The following is a 19,031-nucleotide window of genomic DNA, read 5'->3' as shown; positions in this document are numbered from 1 at the left end:
GGTGGGCTACACCCTGAACTGGTTGCCAGCCCTTCGCAAGGCACAGAAGCAAACAACCATTCTCATTCTCAATCACACCTCGGGACATTTTAGAGTGTTCCATTAACCAGCCATGTATGTTTTTGGACTGCGGGAGGAAACCAGAAGCCCGGAGAAAATCCACACAGGCGCGGGGAGAACATGGAACCTCCACACCGGAAGGCCGGATCCAGAATCTAACCCTGTACCTCTGCACTATGTGTGTGTGTGTGTAAACAAAAACGCATATGTCCTGTTGCTTGAGTTGAGTATCGGTCTGCAGCGCATTCTGCATCTATAGTAAAGTGCTCAAAGCCGATTAAACTTGCCTGAGCCAAGGAAGAAATCAATGTCTCATTTCCAGGAGTAGTCACAAAAGAGAAGCATGGCATTTTCCACCTCATTAGCCTTAAAGAGCAATTTGAATGAATGTCATCATTGATTTAATTGCATATAAGGAACTGAAAACGCAAACTTTAAGTAAGCTCTGCTTACTACCAAAATTAGTGATTATGAAGCAGCTTGGTTTCTTCTGGTTGTCTATGTCAGATATCTGTATGACAAAGTGCAGTATAAGCACCTGTCAGAACGTCAGACCAGTCTGAATTACACTTTAGTTAACTGTATTGCATTATACGTGAGTCTACACTTACGTCTGGGCTTTTTTTTATATCTTGCATGCAGCAAATACTCATTGTATAAAAGATCAAAAACGAATCCTAAATCTAATAATTACTGAATTAAAACAAAGCCTGTGCCCCAACACAAAAAAACTGCCAAGCCTGTTCTACAAACTACAACTGACTTCAGAAAGCCAAAGCAAAAAACCAACAACAATGCAAAATCCATGTGTCCGTTTGTGTGAATGGTGTATGTGCTGAAAGGTGACAGTATGTCTCCTCATTAAAAAACACAATGCTCATTGGCTTATTGTCTTGAAGTGTAAGCTATTGCTTGGGCCTCAACCCTCAACAGAGTAATGATAAGTGTTCAAACCCTCGAGCTGCTTTAACCCAACACTGACTGGTTGGATAAGTCTAATGTGACTACACTATTGTCCAAATAACTTTTATTTACAGCTAAAGGAAATTGAGGTTGTAAGTGCTGGGAGGGACATACAGTGTGAAACAATGGGAATGTGATTTCTGTGATTTGGCAAATAGGAGGTCAAGGTAAGCCATGACAGCCACACACGAACAGATAAGAGGCGTCTATTAAAAGCAGACTTTGCCAGAGGATGAACAATGTGCTACGACATTGTGACCTGTTGGTGCAATCTCGTTTTTCCAACATCATGTTTTTTTGGGTGACTGTTCTGCTACAAAACGTTTTCCAAGTCACAGCCGCCAGTGAGTATAAAATATATATAAATATATATATACACACCTGTATATATGTCTTCATTGTTATGTGATTGTATTTAGTAAAGGTAAGTAAGATTCAGGGGATCTTGTCTGGCCTTTCACTGATTTGTGATGCTTTTGTCCACATAGTGTACATTAAGGGATATCCACCATCTTCAAGTTTGCAATATTATTACTTTTTGTTATTTGCACTGATGTAGGAGAGCATTGTAACTCAACGAGTTCAGACAATATCAGAAACTGCTCTTCGTATGATGCAGTGTAGTCCTGGTACAATGAAAATTACAGACGGTTAAATTAATAAATCCCTGACATGGTCAATACAACTGAGCATGGCCCGTCTTTGTGAAGGCAGATTTTCATTTGTTCAGCTGTTAAAATGAATTCTCTAAGATCGCACCTGATGTTGGGCATTTTTTTTGTCATTCAAAATCCTAGTCTCATAAGTGTAAATCCTGTTGGCTTTAGTGCAGTTTGTTGTTAATGTTACCATATTTTTTAACGTATCAATTGAACTCAATGGAATGACAGCAGCAATGTAATAAAATGCAGTCACATCTATCTGCTATTTCCCCGTTTGCTTTTAAATTACACAAGAACAACGCGACCATCAATTGCTCATTTTGTTGATTGTCCTCAAATGGCTTTTCTTCCTTCCCAATAAGGATATTTATCTGATCTTGTTTAGTTTCCAGAGCTGATTCAGCAACAGGATTTTCACTGTTAATATCATCAGAAATATTTGCATTATCAACCTGCTGGTAACATTGCATGACTGTTGCATGTCTTTTCTGCTTTTGCGGCGTGCAATAATATCCTTCCTATCCCCCTTGTCCTGTGTCTCTAGCTCAACCCAACTGTTTGAGGCAGATGGTGCCCCATACCCCCCATGGAGTCATGGTTGTGTTCTGTTCGTAAGCAGGCAGTTTCGCCTTGAGATAACTTCTGTTGTGATTTGGCACCGCATAAATAAGGAATGAGGCACACCTTAAATCAACTACAATGGATATTCAGAGTGTTATGATTTCAATGTTTTTTTAAATTAATGAAATGTGACCGATTACCTACAGAATGTGAATGTGCAAGGGGAAACATCTAGATGTGGTGCAAACAGATTGCATGCGTATGCAATCTCTATATTACTTTATAGAAGCACCTTTTGCTTTAATGACAACATTCAGTCTTTCAGGAGGGAGTCTACCATGGCACATGTGCTTGAGAATGAGATTCAAACTACTTTTTTGATCCTGGTGTGGATTATCCATTTACAGCTCTCAGGTCCAAGTGCACATTCTGCCTCAATAGACAAATACATCCAGTAATAAATAACATTGTAACGGTTGTGAGAAGTGCATTGATAAGAACAATGAAATAAGAACAATACAAGATAACCACGTAATGTAAAAGATGAAAGGATACAAGTTATTCATTTAAAAAGCGTGGTGCTCATGTTGAGCAGCTTAATGGTATAAGGCAGTGGTTTCAAGTCAAGAATAATGGTTGATTCAACGATGGTTTAAGTTACTGTAATGAGGGGTTTGGTCACAAGAAAATGCTTACAATATCTCTCTTATTTATTCCACATGAGAAGTTGACTTTTTGGTCCAGATTTTAGCAATCATGGTAGAAGTTGACATGTTTCATTTGCTTTTGTGGGCCACATAAAATAATATGGTGGGCCAGATCTGGCCCCTGGGCCTTGAGTTTGGTAACTGTGGTATAAGGAAGGAAATACTCTTTAGTTTGTCCTCTTGGGGCATAACACTAAGAACGTCAAACTGCGATCCCAGCCCTTTACTCCCTTATAAAGTCATCATCTTAATCACTCAGACCTAATATTACAAAGTGTCATTGGGTCTCAGAAATGGTGCCTCATAAATCCAAGTTGTTATCATTTTACAATTACCGTTTCATTGTCCATTATGTTTGCCCTCAGCCCTTGACCCATGTTCTGCCTACATCAGTCTGAATGAACCATGGAGGAACACAGAATATCACATCAACCAGTCCTCCGTGAGTCCTCTTTGCGATAGCCACATGTCCGGGGAGTGGTATCGCTTTACAGGATTGGCAGGGGACGCCATGCCCACCTTCTGCATCCCAGAGAACCATTGCGGCAGCCACGCTCCCATTTGGCTCAATGGCAGCCACCCTCAGCTCCAGGAAGGCATCGTCACTCTGCCAGTGTGTGCCAGCTTTGGAAACGATTGTTGCCAATGGAACGCCAGCGTGGACGTGAAAGCCTGCACTGGGGGTTACTTTGTGTACCGCCTGCCCAGACCTTCCGTTTGCTTCCATGTCTACTGTGGTCGTGAGTCCAACCTTCAATGCATCGTCTCGCTGAGCTTTTCCCTTATGAATCGTCACATTTATGTGCCACAGATTTCTATGACATCTGTGATGACGTTCCATGCACGACGGGTCCAAGATGTCCTGAGTTGGAATGTCGCTGTGCTCCTGGAACCGTTCTGGGACCAGACAGACAAACATGCCTGGGTGAGATTAACCGACAGGAAGGAAGAGTGCAGTCGACGAGATTTGCTCCAAATGACAATATACAGGAAGACATGAGACACAAGTAGCAAGAACAGCAACGATAGAACGAACACATATGATGTACTCATCCCAGTTTGTATGGTATTTCATATATTAAAAATACTATTTTAATACTATTTTAAAGTATTAAGAGTAAAAATACTATTTTAGAACTTTTACTAGTTCATGCCTGGAGTAGTAATTGCTCACTAATGACTCAGCTTGGATATACATGACACACATTCGCTGGACACTAAATGGTGTACACTTTTACTAACTGCAGTACAAGAGTTGCATCGAAAGACAAAGGGGTAGGAATTTAACATTTAACATTTGATTATTGTGATTCAAGTTCAGATTAAATAGCACTGCACCTACACTGTGAGTTAATTCAAATATTGTAGGTTATTCACCTCCAAAAAACCTGCATTGTTATCTGAGCATCTGTATTGTATGTGTTTCTTTATTGTAATTTGCACAGATCAAGTTTATCTAATGTTTTGGCTTCTACGCAACTAAAGGATAGACGTCAGTGTCCTCATTCCACCCTGACGTATCCATTCTTTCATCCATCTTTATTATTACTTGTCCCTTCAGTATTGCGAAGTCTGCCATGAAAGAAATTTGTCATCCTCAACCCTGCAGGCGGCTCATGTCGTGCCTCCAGCACTCAAGTCAATTAAAAGCCATGTCCTGTGTGACACGTGTGGTTGTGTGTTATGTTCAGACGTGAATGAGTGCGAGAAGGCCAATGGCGGCTGTGCAGAGGTCTGCGTCAACACCAAAGGATCCAGACAGTGTGACTGCGGTCCAGGCCGAGGGCTGGATGAGACTGGGCTAAACTGTCGGGGTACTGTATAGGATTCTGGATATTCTACATTGGCCGCTTTGAAATACCGCAATGTAACATCTGACTGAGTTTTCTTTTCTTCTTTCTGCTTTTCTGCTGTCATGTAGAGATGGCAGGCTGCCATGTAAACAATGGAGGCTGCAGTCATGGCTGCTCAACACTGCTTGACTCCTACCGGTGTCACTGTCCTAGAGGGCTGCAGCTGAGCCATGACAAACGCACATGTCTGGGTATGGGTGTATCATAATCATATTAGTAACAATAATAATAATAATAATAATAATAATAATAATCTGCGATTGGTTGGCAACCAGTTCAGGGTGTTCCCTGCCTACTGCCTGAAGACAGCTGGGATAGGCTCCAGCACCCCCCGCGACCGTTTGTGAGGATAAGCGGATTGGAAAATGGATGGATGGATGGATCGATCGATGATGACAATAATAATAATAATAATAATAAATAATAATAATAATAACATAAGTCATAATTACTGTAATTGTTCTAATAACAAAGATGATGTCATCAATGATAACAGTAGTCCAAGTAGATTGGCTTTGCACTCCCATATAAAACTATGCAAGAAACACAAACCAATAGCAGAACATGTCATCCTTTTCATGTCAGATACAGTTAGTGTTTAGTGCGTTGACCCCACAGGGCTGAGGTGCATGGTTCGATTTCGGTTCTGGCCTCCCAGTGTGGAGTTTGCATGTTCTCTCCCGGGCCTCCGTGTGTTTACTCCGGTTTCCTCCCACATTCCGAAAACATGTATGGCAGGCTGATTGAACACTCAAAATTGTCCCTTGTGTGAGCGCGGATGGTTGTTTGCCTGTGTGTGCCCTGCGATTGGCTGGCAACCGGTTCAGGGTGTCCCCTGACCTACTGCCCAAAGACAGCTGGGATAGGCTCCAGCACGCCCCGTGACTGTTGCTTTCTCGCAACTACTTTTCAGAGGCAGTTTAGTAAGCAACAATGAATCAGCACACTTACCTGTGATGTTGACAGCCTGGCACTGTTGCTGATTTAATTTGAACAAACCAGGCTTACTTTAATGTCCTGTATAAGCACTACGGTATTTTGATGTCACTTGTGGTCTACAGCAGAGGGCAACATGGATTCCCCCTTAGATAAATTATTCTGTTTAAATCTCATTCCGCAAACAAAATATGAATCAGAGCACCATATTTTGACTCGTGCTGGCACATAAAATGGACTGAAAAAGACCCAAACACTTGCTTGGGAGTTTAGTTCTCCTCGAATCGCATTCTTACATTTGCAGTGCCAGTGGAGTGCATCCCCAGTTCCATTACGGTGTCAGTACCAAAGGACATTGTTGGAGGATTGGACCTCTTTCTTTCCAACTCGTCATGTCGTGGTATCTCCAATGGCACGCACATCAACCTCAACTTCAGCCTCAAGACATGTGGCACTACTGTAGAGGTCAGTCACAGTTGCGAGTATCAGCTCTTTGTTTCATACTAACGACAATGTGTCCGTCGAAGGTGACCGATGACAAGATAGTCGCAACCAACCTGGTGACAGGCCTCCCCAGGGCCCGTCTGGGTAGCAGCGGGGACCTTATCGTACGCACCAGTAAATTAGTAGTGCCAATCACCTGTGAGTTCCCCAGGGAGTACCAAGTGTCCGATGGATACCAGGCAAGTCAGCGCGGCTCAGCCCTGGAGCTGGCCGGCCACAGCGAGGGGGTCTTCCCCTTCTCGCTGGAGCTCTTCAAGAATGCGCAGTTCTTGGAGATTTACCGTGCGCCGCCTCATCTGCATCTTCACGAATCGCTGTTCTTCGGGGTGGAGCCCAAAGAGAGAGTGGAGGGCCTCTCTGCCCTGGTAGAGAGCTGCTTTGCAACGCCAGGGCCCAATGCTGACCAGGCCCTCAAGTATTACCTGATAAAAGACGGGTGAGTTGTCTCAGAGTCCAATTATTTTTCAAGTCAGCTTCTGCACAAATTAGAAGCACAGCACAGCAAGCAGAACAAAGTCCAAGCTTTTTTCTTGGAGTCTCTTAACTGGATCAAACCCTTTTTTTTACCTTCGATTCTTCAGACTGTCAAGAAACAATGGAAAGTAGTTTTTGCATCATCATAATTTTGAATTACTTTAACCGTACGATTATACATGGAACTGTTGTCTGTAAAACTTGATGGAAAAAAAAGCCTCTTTAAGAATACCTTAAAATGCCTCGGCTTGTTTACAGCGGTGCCTTTATATATTTATATTAGCACGTCTTTTGTCTCCAGAATGTGAGAAAAGAAGGGAGTTGAAAAAACAAGTCGAACACCCTTCTCCCACTCTTTGTGATGTCGCACCTTTCTAAGCTGGTGAAGAATTTTTAGAATAAACAGTGCGAATATAAAATATACGTATACATACACAAACGCAACAATTGGACAGTAATCGTTGTTTGCAACTGTGTCAGCCCAGTAATCGACTCAATGCTCCAGCTCAGATAAGCTGAATAAATCATGAACAGAAAAAAACAGGAAGAAAGCATATTCCATCAGGTCATCCTGGAATGCAAACCCATCGCAGTATCTGCAAAAACATTTATTTCTTTATTTTTTATAAATGCAAAGACTTGCAGAACATGCCATGGACTCACATAACCTTTAAAGAAGCCTGACTGCTACATTCATTCTACTACTTAATTTAATTCTATTCGTGAAAGAAATTCATTTGGTCCCGCAGCCTTGTGACTTTGTCCGATACGACGCGTCTGCTGCCGTGGGAATCAAATGATTGACAGTTATAGGACAGCGAACGTCATGTGTCGCATCAAATGTCAAACACCCCTGACTTTTGCTGCTGATGATCTGTCGAGAAAACACAATGGACTGCCAGCTCAACCTTTGAAGGCAGGGCAAGTCTCAAGGCAATTTTTTATATCGAGCACAATTTGGACACAAAGCTATTCACAGTATTTTACAACCCCATACAATTACAAGAATGGAAATAAAGCCGTTCCACAAAGCATACAAGTCATCAATACTTCTGATATTAAAAGTGAGGAATACAGATTAAAAAAAAAAGATGCACAAAGACATTGGCGCTTCCAAAGTCAGCTGGGATAGACGACAGCATTGCCGCGAGGATAGCGGTAGAGAGAATGGATGGATGTTCTTTAAAGATGGAACAGCGGGCATCCCTGTAAAGATTTAAGCTCTGTGTCTTGTGAGCAGGTGTATCTCGGATGAAACAGTTACTCAGTACTCATCCAAGGACAAGCTCTCCAGGCACTACCAGGTCCCTGTCTTCAAGTTCATTGGCAAGGAGAACCGGGTGAGTCAGGCAGGCTGCTGGGAGCCAGCTGGCTATAAGGAGAGAGAGAGTGAGAGAGAGAGAGTGTGTGTGTGGGCGTAGGTTTGCCTGACAGTATGTTGTTTGGATTATTGGCTGTAACTATGAGACAGCTTTATGTTAATTGCTCGGTGGTGCTTATCATTTAATGATTGTATCTCATTTTTTTCAGTTTAATTTTTACCTTGCTTCTCGGTAGCACTTTGAGATCAGTGAATGTGCCATACAAGTAGCATTTACATCAGAGATGTCCGAATTACAGCCAGGGGGCATTTGCAGCCCACCATTAATTCTTCAGTGGCCCGCGGCATATATTAAAAATGACATTTGACACGGCCCACAAGGCTGGTTAAAAAATAAAACCACTTTTAATGAGGGTGGGCCGGGTGAGAAAGGAGGGTGTCGAAAAAAAAGTAGGGGCCACTACAGAGTGATTCACATTCCTAACAGCTTTTCTAGATAAAGATACAAATAAACTACTGTATTTACGACTAAAATAATAAGACATCATCTTACTACAGTTGTGAATGTTGGAGATGGGATTTGGCTACCGTTCATTCTAGCTGGAGCTAATCTAGTGAGATACAGGGCTGTTGTCCACCTTAAAATCTTGAAACAATTAGCTTGAACAGAAAGCTGCTATGCAACCATTTTCTAAAATACAGTAGCTAGGACCTGTAAACAATATATCATTGCTTGCTTCACTGATTTTAGCGTGCTTAATAAATTAAAGTTGAAAAAGCAGGCCTTGTATCCTTGCGTTTTTATGAATGTGGCCCTCAAACGAAAAAGGGTTGACACCCCTCATTAACGTAGAAGATGTCTGATGACGGCAGGTGTATCCTGTGTGTTTGCAGCAAGTCTTCCTCCACTGTCAAGTGTTGGTGTGTAGCCTTGGAGATTCTCGCTGCAGTCAGCCTTGTCGGGGACGTGTCCGTCGTGGTGCCGCATCTGAGCGTCAGCACACACTGAGTGGGGGCCCCATTTTCATCCTGCCCGAACCCAGCAGCCAGACGGATTAAATTTCCACGGATGTTTCAATCGCAGACATTTGATTGACCAAGCAGACATCTTTGATTTTTTTTTTTAAAGTTTGTCCTTGTGTTCTCCAATGTGTAATGTTCAAACTGTTTAGTTGAAGCACCACTAAAAACACGTTCTACATTAAAATGCCATGTTTATGATGAAGATCTCTGTTTGCGGCAACGTACTTCCACTTCAGACCACACTTGCTCCATTAATACTGTCTTGGAAACAAACAAACGCTCTTACGTCAGAAGATTCCAGAGCGAATTGCTGATAGCCTTGTTTTCATCAACCAAGTTTTGACAATCTTGGATAATGCGCGTAAAGTTTTAAGCAGCTGATTGTCAAAGCGTACCCTACGTATTGGCAATGGCCCAAATGCGTTTGATTATCACAGGTCAAACTTAAGAGGCTCAATTATTCAATCTGACTTTAAACTAATATTATTGCATCGATTGACAACATTGTGAGGTTTTGTAGAAGCCTTTTCTTTGCTGTTGGCGGCCACCATTAACCGCTGCGTTGGTCCGCCCCTGCTCGTCATCAAATAGCTGATTTTAACGTTTCCCTGTGTTGTAGTCAAATGGCATGATGCTCAATTTATAGCTCAGTTTGAAGTCTTTCAATGAAAGTGCTACTTGTGTTCATTCGATCAAACGTAGAGCGCTGTCAATCTGCTGTTAATTAATCCATTTATGATGTTACCCAGCAGCCAATTTACACCACACCTAAGTACAGGTAATTGCCCCTGAAAAAAGGTTTTTAAACTCCTCAACTCACTTCAACAGGTTCTTTCTTTGGTGCTCAAATCCAACAGGATGCCATGAAAGCACCAAAGACAGCGTTGGCCTGAGCACAAAAACAAAACACTTGAAAACAATTGATAACATCAATAACAGGGGATGTGTTGTGAAAACCAAAAAAAACAAAAAAACAAAAATCTGAGAATATGCAGATGTACACCACAGTAGCTGACAATGTATTACATAAATATAATAATTAATCATAGCACCTTTGTGCAGACACCAATTGCAGTAGTGCAGCACCGTTGGGTGGAACAAAGCTCTGCGTGGTAGAAAATATAGCTGCTGACATCAGCGTTGCTCACTGCGCTGTTTGGTTCCTCTTCCTTGCTCAATTCATTGGTGGGTATAAGGTCAAACATTTCATTTGACGGCACAGTTATGGCCATCCTTCTTCCACTTGGTGCAATGAAATACAAAGCATCGTTTATGGTTTTCATGTTATACTGTGAGCTGAAGCGAAGACTGTTTGCTGGAAAGTGGATTAAACCCAGTACATCTGTGACATTATCCTAAGTGACCTTTACTGTGTATAAAGTCATCACTGCGGTCACGGTGCCTCATCTGAAGCAACTGCAACATGAATACATGAGTTCATTTGCAATGTCAGAGATGCTTTTTCTAATGTTCGGGAGTGACTGAGTGGCTTTTCATCAATATTCTGCGCCGTCGCTGAACACTCGTAATAATATAGAGTGCATAGAAAATGACTGTACACTGTAACAAACAACATTAGGTACACATAATGGCATGCAGGCGAGATGAAATTACGGTATATTGCATTGTACTTAATGCTGTGTCTGCTGAGCGTATATGAGAAGGAGCAGTTCCTCGTCCGTGCATAAATAGCAAATAACTTAACACTGACTCACATCCTGAGCGCAATTAGCCTGTTAAGTGTTTTATGTTTGTGTTTCCTTTGTTTGGAGTCTTAAAGAAATGAATGTTAATGGAGTTATACAGGCCTAAGAATTGGCCTGAACATGAAGAGTAGAAATGTGTTTCATCACTCAATTCCCAAATATTTTGTGTCATGGAATTTCCTTATTTGGGACATTTCTGGCTGCAAGCTAACTTCTCTTATGCTGCATCTCTCTTCCATGCTCTGAAATATATTATGTGCAAAACTGTCTTTTTTTTCTCCATGTCAATGCCGTCCATGGTGTTCAGGGTCACAGTTCATCCCTCTCGTCTCCATCACAAACACATGCTGCCCTCTGGCTGTTCATGTAGGGCCGGCATCCAAGTGTCCACACTGTGTTGTACAAGGCATCTGCCATCGACTCACAGGCTAAGAGACAGGAAACCCACAGAGTATTTTCATTAGTGTACAGTAGACTCACATTAAGACAGTACACAAATAAAATCGAATGCCACACTACACAAAGGACCCAATCAAAGATAATAATGCAAATATGATCGAAACCATCAGATTCATACAGTGAGGTAACTGCAATTATTTCTGAGCCATATATGTATATTTGATATCACATTTACAGGGACCAAAATGATCACCATTATCAGTGTTATACCAATATTGCGAAAACAAACAGATTGGAGTTGCATCCAAAAGATGGGGTTTATTTTCATTCATTCATTCATTCATTCATCTTCCTAACCGCTTGATCCTCACTAGGGTCGCGGGGGGTGCTGGAGCCTATCCCAGCTGTCTCCGGGCAGTAGGCGGGGGACACCCTGAATCGGTTGCCAGCCAATTGCAGGGCACACAGAGACGAACAACCATTCGCACTCACACTCACACCTAGGGACAATTTAGAGTGTTCAATCAGCCTGCCATGCATATTTTTGGAACGTGGGAGGAAACCGGAGCACCCGGAGAAAACCCACGCAGGCCCGGGGAGAACATGAAAACTCCACACAGGGAGGCCGGAGCTGGAATTGAACCCGGTACCTCTGCACTGTGAAGCCGACGTGCTAACCACTGGACTACCGGGCCGCCCGGGGTTTATTTTGAATACAAAAATGCTCTTTTTGTGTACGCCAACAGACGAAAAACAAATTTCAAGCATGCAAGATTCCATGAAATTGAGTTTGAATGATTGTGAAATTGTACCCCATCTACCATATGGATGTACTACATATATACTGCATGTACTGTACTTTCAACAGGGGTGTCAAACTCATTTTGTGGCGGGCCACTTTGGAGTTACGTCTTGCTTGGAGGGCCGTTGTGAGAGTGAAACTAAATTAATGTTTGATTTTCTCATCGTATTATTACTTGTACACAACAAATCGATGAATTACTCGTTCTGAGTCAAGAACAGTCAAGTCAGCTATAATAGTGTGTTCAATTATTGTTGAAGTGAGGAGTGATAAAATGGATGCAAAATCTCAAGGTTACTTCTTGCACATGACAGTTTGACATTTCGGTACAGATTTTGGCTATGGAAGTTGACACACATGATTTGCTTTCACAGGCCACATGAAATGACGTCACCGGCCAGCCGGAATCGAACCTTACACCTCTGCACCGTGAGGCTGATGTGCGAACCTGTCGACCACTGTGCTGCCCGGTCTTTATACATTGAAATGGAACTCCAGGTTGTCTGTCAAAACTGTATTATTGTAATGGTAACGTATCGGATGTGACGTAATGAACGTGAGGAGGAGAGTGTCTTTGTCTGACCTTGTACTTTGGACACAAAGCCGAGACTCCTCTTCAGGTCGGAGCAAATGTTATGAAGACAAGAGCGGAACTTGGTGTCACAGTCGTACTTGTTGATGCCGCAGTTGTCGTAGCACACATCGAGCTGGTTACAGCACTCAGTCATGGCTGGGATGCCAAGATCAATCTGGCACAAGAAAAACAATTTGAGTTTATGCCAGTCTATTTGGTGGCTGTTACGAGAGCTAATCAGCTACTTGGTGCCATGAATAGGGTGACATCCACCTGGAATCCCACCATGGAGGAGCTGCAGCCATTGGGCTCTTGGTGCTTGTAGTCAGGACGAGGTTGAGGACGTTCTCCTGAGGAAACACGGAAGATTGCGTTCACAATTTTGGTGATGCAATTTAGCAGCACTTGTGCTGCAAACACATGATTTCACCGACAGAAGTGAAATCAAAATCAGTCCCAAGTGTGAATCATTTTAGGTCCAGGTTCCTGATGTTTTTTTTTTTTCTTGTACTTGAACTGTATGTTCTTTTAATAACTTTCATGTCTGTACTTAGTTCTATATTTGTGAATTCATTTAAAATGTTAAACGGTTAATCACGTCAATCACGTTGCGTTGACTCTCTCGGTGATGTCGGCAGCAAAAATAACGCCAATATTGCGATATTAAATAAATGTGAAAAAATGAATCACCTATTGAATGTGGAAAAAATGTCTGAAATGAAAATATGATAATACGAGAACCGGATTAATGTAAATACTGTACTGTTGTCAAATGATGAAAGTAAAATAAAATAATATCAAAGATGACACATGTATATTTTTTTCAGTTTCATGAGCGAGGACAACACAACAATAACAACATTTCACGAATATCATGTAATCGTAATACAATTCGGCTAGAATGAATATAAATTGAACAAAAAATTCTATAAAATAACATTAATGACGTTGATCAAATAAAATGAAAGAATAGTTCCCTCCCTCCTGTCCTCACTATACGAGTGTCACCGGTGCACTGGAGTCCATCCCACATGACTTTGGGCATACAAGATTAAAAATTATTTTCTATGACCTTTCATGCCATCAAAAAAGAAGTAATATTATCCTAATAAAAGCAAAACTAAGTCGGTGTTTCTTGTGTATATTATGGAGATACATTAGACGTCTCACCTCGGGCCAGAGTCATCATTATCGTCAGCCCCCCCCCATGTGATGTCAAAGTTGATCTTTTCACTGATAAGATTATACACTGTGAAACTTTGTCTCTCTGTTTACATAATGTGCCACAAACAGCATTTTGTTGGATTGTGCTGCATCAGGAAATCCACAACAGGGATGCGCCACGCATCCTTTCCGTTGGGTGTTATGAAAGCAAGATATACATTTTACTTACAAAATATAAGGAGCGGTGTGGAAAGACCACATACTCACCGTATCTGCAGCGGTACTGACACACGCCATTGTGACCCCCCACCAGTTCGACCAGGGAGTCAAAGTAGCCGTGCATCGTTTGGAAACTGCTTCTAATTGACATGAGGCTCCAGCTACTGCTGTTTTGGTCATCTGGAGTGGAAATGCTCATCTGGACTGGCTCGATCTTGTCGCTCTTCTCCATCTCTTCTTGATCCTTAGGTTGATGCTGGGCTTCCCCAGCTTGGCTGATTTCTCCGGGCCCTTTGACTGCTTCGGGAGTTTTGTTCGGTAAAACTTCAGGTAGTTCGTTGGTCTGGTCTTGGTATAATTTGGTGTCTGCCACATCTGTGTTTTGTGGATCCACCGCCGGAGTGTCCTCCTCCAGTGATTTTGATTGGTAGTGACCCAGGGTGGCACAGACACCAGCGGTCACACTAAGGAGCAGCAGAAGAGTAACAGTCCGGAGCAGCATGGTTCTAAGAATGTCAGCTGCGTTGTCAACAGGGTGAGAGGAGCTTTGCGAGTGAGCGACGACAACAACACACAACTCTTACTGGAAGCAGACTTTGACCTGTGATTAAGCTCTAGCAGACAGCGGGGCACTCACTCCTGCAAGAGGGCAAAAGTCAACTCTCATCAATGCTAAAGGCTTCCCTAATCTTTTTCCTCTCTTCTTCTAGTTATGAGCTGATGTCATCAGAAAGTTATCTACAAGGCTAATGAGATTTCCATGATTTCCATGAAAAAAAAAACACAGCTTGTATTTTTGGGGGGAGGCTAATATTGTCATTTACGTTGGGTACAATGAAAGGAACACTATTACTGTAAACATTATTTATTTGTGAAATGCAGTAAGTAATTTTCCACAACAGAAAAAATTTATTTGACTTGCCCAATTTCAAATTTTATCGAAGGTTATTACCTTGAGATTTTGAGTGAAGCCACCACTGTTTTTTTACAGTGTATGAATGTCTTTCTCACAAAATAGCCTCTACTTTGAAATCATGACATCCCCAAACAAATGTCATCGCAAGGATGAAAAAGAATGCTTATAATAGGTTATTTTTTATATTATTACATAATATTTTGTAATAATATTTATTTATTATAATATGTAATAATAATTATTTATTACATAGGTTATGTAATAAAATATGATAATACGATTACAGTTTGATGAAAATATACACTGGTAAATGTTGAAACCCATGCAATCAAATCATGCTTAAATGTGAAGAACAACTGAGTGAATTGTTTAATTAAAATATAATTATTATAATAAAACTAAACTAATTTACAATATTTGTCATGACTTTTAGCTCATTGGTCATGACACCTCTTATGTTAGGTTAGCAATTAGCAAACTAGATGAGATTGATCAAAAATCACTGCTGATTGTTTGCAGCCAAATAGTCCACGCCACAGCGGTTTCCTCAATTGCTTAATAAATGAATGAATGAATGAAAAATAAATAAATAACATCAACAATTTGTCACCTTTGAAACAATTGCACTATGGAAAAGAGAAGGGGGTACACTATAGTACCAAGCTATTATGTCAGTTAAAATATGAATATTTATTTGGAATTAAATGTGACAAACCGGATGAAAAGTGTGAGTTTATTGACTATTTACCGCAGATTATTATCATTCAGGGCGGCCCGGTAGTCCAGTGGTTAGCACGTCGGCTTCACAGTGCAGAGGTACCGGGTTCGATTCCAGCTCCGGCCTCCCTGTGTGGAGTTTGCATGTTCTCCCCGGGCCTGCGTGGGTTTTCTCCGGGTGCTCCGGTTTCCTCCCACATTCCAAAAACATGCATGGCAGGCTGATTGAACACTCTAAATTGTCCCTAGGTGTGAGTGTGAGCGTGGATGGTTGTTCGTCTCTGTGTGCCCTGTGATTGGCTGGCAACCGATTCAGGGTGTCCCCCGCCTACTGCCCGGAGACAGCTGGGATAGGCTCCAGCACCCCCCGCGACCCTAGTGAGGATCAAGCGGCTCGGAAGATGAATGAATGAATGTATTATCATTCATATTCAAGCCATTGCTGCCCTCTAGTGTTCAAAGGAAATAGTGCCACACAGGTACAATATGTCAAATTAATGTTTGTTTTGTCACCTTCAGTGCTACGGGTTTAGTGTTACTTTTGTTATTTATTTATTTTACACACACACACACACACACACGCACACAACCACACGCACACACACACACACACACGCACACACACACACTTTTGTTATTTATTTATTTTACACACACCCACACCCACACACACCTAGTATAAATTGTGAATGCGACATGTAGTATTTAATTTTCTAGAAAAAATGACTGGAAAATTTGATTCTTATTATTACAGCGTATTTTATTCAAAGTTACTGTTACAGCATAAATTGTTAACTCATTCTAAAGAATGGTAATTTTTAATAGTTCTGTGCTTTTAATACACTATATGCAAGATGCACGATGAGAGACGATGGAAAACTGTAGATTGCGCAGAACTTCTGCTTCTTCTTCTTTCTGCTTGTCTCGTTAGGGGTCGCCACATGCGTCAATATTTTCCACCAAATCTTCTGTATCGTCCTCTCCAACACCAATTGCCCTCATGTTGCTCACCAATTGCCCACATTCGCTCACCACATCCATCAAGTCGTGGAGTTCAGCCGCTTGAAAATGTGAACCTTTCCCTCGATTCCTCTGGTATCTTCTGACCCACCCCAGGCAGCAGAGGCATCTGGCCAGGATTCGGCATGAAGGTGGCACAGCTGGCCTTGAGTCGGCACTGGCATAATGGATGTGGGCCGAACACGGCCCGGGAGTGGCAAAGGAGGGACTGGCTTGAATCTGGCAAACCAGATGAGGGCCACTTGTGGAGTGAAGTATTTGGGCCAGAAATCAATTTACAACTCCGGCCCGTACATGGCCAGCCAGTATTGAGCCACCCTATAATGCAGTTTCAGATTTATTTTTCAACACACAGCCTTGTTTTACAATTGCACACCGATGCGGAATTCCATTCATCACACACACACACACACACACACACACACACACACACACACACACACACACACACACACACACACACATCATGGATGCCAGACGTGGGCCAGTGCAGGACAGTCATTCATTGAGGTATGTGGGCCGAGTGTACGTGCCGTGTCTGCCCCAGAGCTGGGCCAGACCAATTTTGCTGACTGGGACTAGAACTCTATCGAACAAACTGGTCAAAAACTCCACAGGCACAGCCACTGATGCTTCTATGCCTCCAAATGTACGTCATCAGCACCAACTGCCTTCCCAATGTTCAGTCTTTTTCGTGCCATTCTAACTTCTTCCTTCCCAATCATTGTTGGTCCACCTCACTTGTTTCTTCTCCTCTTCCTTCTTTTTCATGTTTGTCATTCAACTCGTCAAAGTATTCTTTCGATCCATTCAGCACACGACTGCCAATTCTATCAAAGCGCCATACATTCGTCTGATTCCGACATACACTCCGGATTCATTTAAAGCGCCTATGTTTTTTTTTTAAATTATTTCTATGACTAAACTCTCATTTGAACATGTTGCAAAATGGTACACTGAATTCTCTTCATGCCTGCTATATACTGACAAAGGGATTATTCACAGAACAGCAAAGACATATGATTTGAAGTTAGCATGTGCAAAAGCCCTGTAGGATCTTGTGTTGAATGTGCTTTTATGCAGTGAAGTGTAGTGCGGTCAGTGCCTCAAGAACTATGCTTACAGTTTCACTCCTCCGGGCCTGTTTTATGAATAGAACATTCTGTTATTGAGGGTGTGCGCTGTGTTCTTTTACGTCACACTCATTTATTAAGGCTTTTCCTGAAGCTCTTTTCGACCAAAGAGCCATAATTGGCAACTCTCGTCAAAATGGCCGCCAACCATTTCATTTCTCCCTGACAATCAGCCAAAAAAGCCTTATAATGAACTTTAAGTTTGAAAGTATGAATTCTGTTATTTTTGTAGAAAGCTTCTGCTACTTATGTTAACGGAATGCAGATGCCCGGTATTAAGAAAGCAGTGGTTAAAATGAGCTGATGAGGAGCAAGCAGGTATTCCAAGCTATTGGAGTCTCAAGAGTCATGTTTGCTGTTTTGAGCGAACTTCAAGTACGTCACCACTTGAGTTGAATGATAAAAAAGGTGATGGAAACATTCACTTATGAGCAAGGAGAGCCATAGTTGCAGATGCACTTTCAGCCGTTTATTGAACAGGGTAAAGAGTGCAATACACAAGTACAAAATGAGAACACTCGAAAGGAGCTCTTGTCAGCCACAGCTGCCAAATGCTCACACGTAGTCAAACTGACCCAACCGAATCCACCTTCTGATGTCACTCACAAGGTCAGGCCCCTGAAAGGCACACATATAACACACGATACAGCATGTACTGTAATTGCACTTTATAAAAACAGTTTATGTCTTCACATTTTTTTTCTCAATTTTTTAAAATTATGTGTTTAATACAGTGCATCATATAATAATATACCGGTAATATAATACAACTTTCCGTGTGTGTAACGCCATCTTTTGAATAAGCACCAATGGAGTTGTAGTCCACTGTTGACCCTGCTGTCTGACACACCAGGGCTGCTGTTTGTGCCACTTTTGCCCGGTCCAAGGACGTGTCGTCCCGTCTGAAACAAGTGATGGCACATGCTAAAAAAATAAATAAATAAAATATTTTTTTAAAAAATCAGCCGATGGGTCCAGAGGAAATGGAACAAGCTTAATTTCCCTTAGGATGCATCCAAATACCGATGAGCCTTCACACACATCATCAAAGACGTCAGTGAACACCACCAGGCGATCTCTGTTGGAGCAGCTCTGCTGTGACACTTTCTTCAAATCCTGACAATGACACACATGCACAGCATTTAATGAGCATTACAATGGTGTGAATATGTTGACGACACAGAAGATGTTTTTAAAGATGTTATTTAAAAAAATATATAATTAATTTCATGACATGTTCATAGTGTCACAGAAACAAGTAGAGTTCTTGTTTTGCATTCAAAGTCTTGCAACAATGATTGTTGATGATACGCACAG

The 19,031-nt window shown here is 41.8% G+C and overlaps 2 protein-coding genes across 2 annotated transcripts; one reads left to right on the top strand and one right to left on the bottom strand.

Annotated features, from left to right (window-relative positions):
• Nucleotides 1-960: 960 nt before the first annotated feature.
• oit3 (oncoprotein induced transcript 3) lies at nucleotides 961-9,266 on the top strand. The gene is made up of 9 exons (XM_052079615.1): nucleotides 961-1,367; nucleotides 3,319-3,693; nucleotides 3,765-3,878; nucleotides 4,645-4,767; nucleotides 4,875-4,997; nucleotides 6,047-6,207; nucleotides 6,270-6,682; nucleotides 7,961-8,060; nucleotides 8,936-9,266. Exons 1-9 carry the CDS (start codon nucleotides 1,256-1,258, stop codon nucleotides 9,098-9,100), a joined length of 1,686 nt encoding a protein of 561 aa, XP_051935575.1. The 5' UTR covers nucleotides 961-1,255; the 3' UTR covers nucleotides 9,101-9,266.
• A 1,737-nt stretch (nucleotides 9,267-11,003) lies between these two features.
• On the bottom strand, nucleotides 11,004-14,504 carry pla2g12b (phospholipase A2, group XIIB). The gene is made up of 4 exons (XM_052079656.1): nucleotides 13,977-14,504; nucleotides 12,819-12,895; nucleotides 12,555-12,720; nucleotides 11,004-11,198 (listed from the first exon to the last, which is right to left on the bottom strand). The coding sequence occupies exons 1-4, from the start codon at nucleotides 14,428-14,430 to the stop codon at nucleotides 11,080-11,082; spliced, it is 816 nt and encodes a 271-aa protein (XP_051935616.1). The 5' UTR covers nucleotides 14,431-14,504; the 3' UTR covers nucleotides 11,004-11,079.
• Between the last annotated feature and the right edge of the window lie 4,527 nt (nucleotides 14,505-19,031).

Source organism: Hippocampus zosterae, chromosome 11 (genome assembly GCF_025434085.1).
Source record: "Hippocampus zosterae strain Florida chromosome 11, ASM2543408v3, whole genome shotgun sequence".
NCBI classification, from domain to species: Eukaryota; Metazoa; Chordata; class Actinopteri; order Syngnathiformes; family Syngnathidae; genus Hippocampus; species Hippocampus zosterae.
The sequence above is the reverse complement of the archived record's forward strand: the minus strand, read 5'-3'. Positions and strand labels throughout refer to the sequence as shown.

Coding starts and splice junctions, on each gene's coding strand:
- pla2g12b (XM_052079656.1), bottom strand. CDS start 14,430: ATGCTGCTCCGGACTGTTACTCTTCTGCTGCTCCTTAGTGTGACCGCT. Junction 12,896..13,976: donor TCAGTACCGCTGCAGATACG/GTGAGTATGTGG, acceptor GTGTTTCCTCAG/GAGAACGTCCTCAACCTCGT. Junction 11,199..12,554: donor CTTTGTGTCCAAAGTACAAG/GTCAGACAAAGA, acceptor CCTGTCTCTTAG/CCTGTGAGTCGATGGCAGAT.
- oit3 (XM_052079615.1), top strand. CDS start 1,256: ATGAACAATGTGCTACGACATTGTGACCTGTTGGTGCAATCTCGTTTT. Junction 1,368..3,318: donor TTTCCAAGTCACAGCCGCCA/GTGAGTATAAAA, acceptor GTTTGCCCTCAG/CCCTTGACCCATGTTCTGCC. Junction 3,694..3,764: donor CTTCCATGTCTACTGTGGTC/GTGAGTCCAACC, acceptor TATGTGCCACAG/ATTTCTATGACATCTGTGAT.